The sequence below is a fragment of the Hyposmocoma kahamanoa genome, unplaced genomic scaffold, assembly GCF_003589595.1.
Source record: "Hyposmocoma kahamanoa isolate Upper Pololo Valley unplaced genomic scaffold, ASM358959v1 114, whole genome shotgun sequence".
Classification (NCBI taxonomy): domain Eukaryota; kingdom Metazoa; phylum Arthropoda; class Insecta; order Lepidoptera; family Cosmopterigidae; genus Hyposmocoma; species Hyposmocoma kahamanoa.
The window spans coordinates 4,920,735-4,926,637 of NW_020653383.1; the positions used below are offsets into that span (position 1 = coordinate 4,920,735).

The 5,903-nt window shown below is 34.9% G+C and overlaps 1 protein-coding gene across 1 annotated transcript in view; it reads left to right on the top strand.

The window, feature by feature from the left end:
- LOC113239678 (4-coumarate--CoA ligase 2-like) overlaps positions 1-3,657 on the top strand; it is a 28,215-nt gene extending 24,558 nt beyond the window's left edge. The window contains exons 5-8 of the mRNA XM_026476761.1: positions 412-533; positions 1,249-1,419; positions 2,724-2,894; positions 3,133-3,657. Coding sequence (XP_026332546.1) covers positions 412-533; positions 1,249-1,419; positions 2,724-2,894; positions 3,133-3,423 — 755 coding nt within the window. The 3' untranslated portion in view covers positions 3,424-3,657. The remainder of the gene's footprint in view (positions 1-411; positions 534-1,248; positions 1,420-2,723; positions 2,895-3,132) is intronic.
- The last annotated feature ends 2,246 nt before the right edge of the window (positions 3,658-5,903 follow it).

Consider the following 5,903-nt stretch of genomic DNA (forward strand, 5'->3'; position numbering starts at 1 on the left):
TGAAAAAAGTTTCATTCGAAAACCTCAAACCATGAAGATTCTATGAACATTCAAAGAACCTATTGCAATAAAACGGCAATTTCATACTTTAACCCCTAATACAAATTTCAAAGCTGGGCTTGGCGGCTAGGTGGTCAGGTATTTTAGATCATCGACTGTACTGTAATAGTGAAACTCATGTCCGTTTGTCAGGTGCCTAATTAAATCTATAATGTAATTTTATACTTTGAAAAATTTCGTATGCAGCATGTATTGGATACCGTAAGGAAGGTGACTTTTCATCAATTAATTTCTTCCTTCGATGTAGTAATTATATTTTTTTAATTTCCACTACGAGTATTCCGACATTTTATTGTCATTGCTAGTATAGTTTTTACAGGCGCATCAAAAGTTGCATTGAACCGATTTCAGCAATTCTTCTCGGCAAGCATCAGGACGTGAAGCCAGAGTTTTTCCGGAACATGCGGCATATTGTTTGTGGAGCTGCACCGTTGGCTGCTACTGATGCTGAAGCTGTCCTCAAAAGAAGTGAGGTACGTATCTCTCATTTCATCACCCAAATCTCAGTCTTCATTAATGCACAAATTCTTTGGTGGCTTATGTCAGGTACCCACGGCCCCTGGTTGGTGGAAGAGTACTGTCCGTATCGGCACGGGCTCACAAGTATGGGGCCTGTGGCACGAGCTCACCCGTACAAACGGTGCGACACGGCGTGACCCGTGAAATCAGTTCCTCTCTGCTATCATGACGAAACCATTATTACCAACATCTCGTCGTTGTTTCCAGTAGTCACTTGTTTGGTGAAGAAAATATAATTATACATATTATTATACAGTCATACAATGAAGGAAGGCTGCTATGTGCCATCATTTGGGATAATCGGGGAGATACAAATTACATCCATTTAATGTAGTCCTCGTTCTGGTACTTATTTAAATTTTTAACCTACCTACTTGTATATCAGAGACTGGCAAGAGATATTGCTTCCTTATCTAATTGCAATATTTATGATGATATGTTTACTGCAACGATATTCATATATTTTTGGAAAAATTCTCCACTAGTTTATTATAACTGATACAAATATCGAACGAAGACAAAGAAAAATTCCTTGGTTCCGGCTCTTCTAAGGTACCTGGTTGAGTAAAGAACCTTTCATAAGTTTGTCACTGATGGCACTGCGGCTAAACAGCTGTTTAAACGCTTAATTAGAAATATAATTGACAAAATACGTTTCTTCCTTTTCAGCGACACTTCGAATTCAACCAAGGCTACGGAGCGACAGAGACCACGTCTCTCACTACCACCATCCCAATAAGAGCAAAAGACGTGGACTACAATTCTTGTGGAATAGCTATGTCGAGCGTCAAGCTGAAGTTTGTGGATCCGCAAACTGGCAAAACTGTACCTATTGGAGAAGTGAGTTACTTTACTGCAACTACGTCAGAAGTAGGGGACTAGTAAGATACCAAGAAATAAAATGCAATAGGCGATCTTGTTGCCGAGTAGCTAAAGCTCTAATTAGGTGTCATTATATCGTTTTGACAAACATTAAAAATTAGGAAATGAAATTCCTTTTTAACCGATTTGAAAAAAAGGAGGACGTCTCAATTAGACTGTATGGTTTTTTGTTTTTGTATGTATGTTAAGCGATAACTCCGCCATTTGTGAACCGATTTTAATGATTCTTTTTTGTTGGAAAGACGGCACCTCAGAAGTGGTCCCATTAAAATTGGAAGAAAACAATCGACCTCTAGGGGTGGTAAACTAAGGGATGAATGACTTTTTAGGTCGGTTTTTTTAGTACTCTGTACTGAGGTTAGGTTATTTCGGATTTAAATCGCGTATATTTGTTTTTCAAACAAACCAACGTTTCAGGCCCTTTATAGGTCCCATGATCAAGTCAAACGTCAAAAAGATTTAGATCCGAAAAAATAGTTTCATTTTCATAATAATCGCGAAAACCTAAGAATCCGATATGAGATTGAAAACAGAGTGACGGACGGTCCCCAAAATGTGGACTGATGTCCTGGAAAGCTGTTCACTTTCCTCATCATTATCAGCGTACTGAGTATTCAGCTTTACATATCAATTTATTTGTTACCAACTTGACCAGATCTTCGTGCTATTCGGCTGGGAGGTAATGCTGGTGTTGTATTGAGGTGGTTTGTGTTCAGTAGGGAACGTTACTGGCTGATGACGATGATGATAAAGCAATTAATACAGGCCTCTCCCTAGCGTTGTGGATCGTGATCTCTTTTACTGAGATATTTTAGTTTGACGTTTATATATGAAACATGGCGCAAGAAAGTATTGTCTTCTTATGTTTCACAGTCCTAATAATATCGCTTATCCCAAGAGGGTTCACATAATAGCATCTCTGGAGACTTGATATCATCTATGTCCATCATGTGTACGCGATCTATTACCTTCGACTTTTCCGAATTGGTTTTCCCGAAATTACATACGTGCATAAGTACATAAGTACATACGTGTTCGAAATTTTGGTGTGTTCTTTGGGTAATAGTTAATGATTCTTTCATGGTTTCCCAAGACTTTTCCTTCAAATTTCGTGTACAGTAGCTTATACAGGAACTGTATAAAATTACCCAAATTGATGTTTATGTCGAAATGTGACACAGGATGTAGTTGAACTGATAGACATAATTATATGAAAGTCTTTTCTGAAAAATTCACAAAATTTTACATGTTATTGTCAACAGTCTGGAGAAATGTACGTCCAATCACCGACCGTAATGAGAGGTTACTACAAAAATGAGAAAGCGACTAAAGAATCTTTGACCGAAGATGGGTTTTTCAAGACAGGAGACATGGGCTATTATGATCCTAAGAAGGGACTCTTTATTACTGATAGAATAAAAGAACTTATTAAGGTAAGGATTTAAGGTTGTAGGTTAAGGCTTTTTAAATCATTAGATACTAGGGTATCGTTTGTCGTAACTTTAGCTATGGTGAACGAAAACAACGCAGAGAAACTTGTATGTCGGAGAAAGCTAATTGAACTTTATAATATATAGACGATACTACATAGATACTACTTATTAACAATACTTCATGATATTGTTCTAAGTTCTCTTTACGAAAATAATCATGAGAAAAATTGTTGTGCAGGTGAAAGGAATGCAAGTGGCTCCAGCTGAATTGGAAAGTATTTTACGTTCACACCCTGCGGTAGTCGAAGCCGCAGTCATAGGAGTCCCTCACGATTTTAACGGGGAGAGCCCTAAAGCCTTTGTTGTAAAGAAAAATGGTCTTAGCGTCTCTCCTGAAGAAATTCAGGATTACGTTGCTGGGAAAGTAGCTTCGTTCAAGAAGATCGAAGAAGTTGTATTTGTTGAAGATATTCCTAAAAATATGACAGGTAAAATTTTAAGAAAGGAGTTGAAGAAAATGTATGCGTGAAGGATTTTTTTCTATGGACTGTTTTTTTTTAATTTTTAGAGAAAAAATTTTCGAACAAAATTATGATATCTCAGTTATTATAAGTATATATTTTTGTAATGTTTTGTTAATAAGTGCGAAACACGGTGAAATCGTTTTATTTTGTAATGGCGTCGATTTTTAACTGACTTCAAAAAAAGGTGGATGTTCTCAATTCGACTATATGATTTTTTTTGTATGTATGTTACGCGAAAACTCCGGTATTTGTGAACTGATTTTCATGATTCTTTTTTTGTTGGAAAGAAGCTATTAAATGGGACTACTATGGATAGTGGGCCCATTTAATTTTGAAGAAAATCATGCATCTCTAAAGGGGCTGTTCACGCATAAATATTCATTTTTATAAATAGCGCCTAAATTTTATTATAAGCAGCAATTCTTTTAATGGTGGATTTTGCTATTCTCCAATTCAAGGTGTTTTTCTCTCTCGATGAACTTTGAGAATTGAGAACCGATTTTTACTATATTTTAGTGGCTAACTAGGGAATGAATCCGGGTTAGCGCACTACCCGTTAACCGATTTCAATAAAACTTGGTAATTATATGTAATTCTACGTACTTTTAAGGTCGGTTTCTTTAGTACTCTGTACTGAGATTATGTGATTCCAATTTCTTACCCTAACTAGTTTAAAATATTGAAAATGCTGGTCATCTCTTTGACTTTATATTTATTTAAAAGAGACAGCAGTATTTTTCAATTGTGTAAAAACTGAATTCTATAATAATCTATAATCGTTTTTTTTGTGAAAAATATGTACTGTTGTCGAAGTTGGCGCCATTTGACGGGAGAATAGTAATACCTCATCAACATACTCTCAAAATTTCGTTCATGTTTTGGACTCGCACCCTTGTTGTAATAAGGCTACAAGGCCTTTGCAAAATTACAAATTTTCAGTCAACGAAATTAGTCGATAACTTTTCTATGCTTTTGTAAAATTTCACATATAAATCATTATGTGACTTTATTATACTAAGGGAATGAACTTCATACTACAAAAAAAATATCCCTCAATTTGAATTACAGAAAGTAAAGTATTACAATTACAATATATATATTTCCAAACAACTTTTACTAAGAAATCTGTTCCATAAATTTTGGTAGAATTGTCATTTTGTACGAAACAATTTTTTTTTGTCGCAATTTGAAGTGTGTGTAAAAGTGATTTGTTTCCATATAGGTGAAACAAAAGGTGTTTCATGGTAGCATCCGCTTGAGTTAGAGATTAGATAATTAGGATAATTATAAAAGGTCTTGAATTCTCAATGAATAAATGTATAAATATATTCCAATAATTATCAGTCCCTGATATGATATGATTATTGGGTATATACAAACGACGAAATATTTTGTACCCGATAGAGATGTGCGCTGATCGTAAACTCGTCGTAGCATACACAGGGTGCAAATTTGAGACGGGCAGCAAGGCGAGCTACCTTAATCGTTGTAGTTACGGGAAAACGGTTCTAGAACACTATCCATGAATTTTGAAGTTATTTTGATTGGCATTCACAGATTTTGAAAAAATGGTACCGTCAGCAATATAGAAGGCAATTTTTACAAAACTTTTTTTATGCCATTCGATCCGGTCTGTATCCGGTATGTACTTTAGTAAGTAAGCAAGGTTATCTGTGAACAACAATCACATAAAAATAAAGTTTTAATTTAAATCTAATATGAATATGATGTATGGAGACAGTTAAATGTAAGTAATTAACAAAAAAGTTGGTATTTTATTAAAATATAACAAAATTTTACGCCGGTCGAATTAATTGGTGGCGGCGTGACGCACATGTCTAGTACCCACCTGACTGAAACACATTTTATTTGATAGTTACTTCAGTATAGTTGTTTTATTTTTTCTAAATCATACAATAATATTTTTTATTATACTATTTTGTTTGATGATAATATTTTAGAAAATTATGTATTGTTTAATGACTGTTCGAGAAAAATTAGTATTACATTAATATAGTAAATTATAGCAGGGAGAAAATAAATTCGTTGCTGTCGCATCGTATGTGATATTTGCAATAAAGATTTTTTTGTTATATTAAGTATTTTTTTGTGATGCACACATAAGAGTTTATAATGCCACCCTATGAAATCCCGGAATCCCATTTCTTTGCATCCCTTATTTCAAAATTTCAAAAATTCTGCCCTGGTCACGTTGGACATTGGTAGAATTTTTGGAATTGGACAGTTAGTTAAAAAACGCTATTTTGTTGATTCTAGTTAAAACCTTTAAATACCATGAATTTTAAAAAAGGTTAACAAATGCTGTGCGTTGTGCAAAATAAAGACTCTGAGACTAACAAAGGTATGAAAATACTGAATCTGTTATATTTTCTAAAGCCGCCTCTGTGGCCATTTACCATGCTGGATTGCTACGCAGAGGCCCCGGGTTCGATTCCCGGGTCGGGAGAAATATTTATGGCCTACA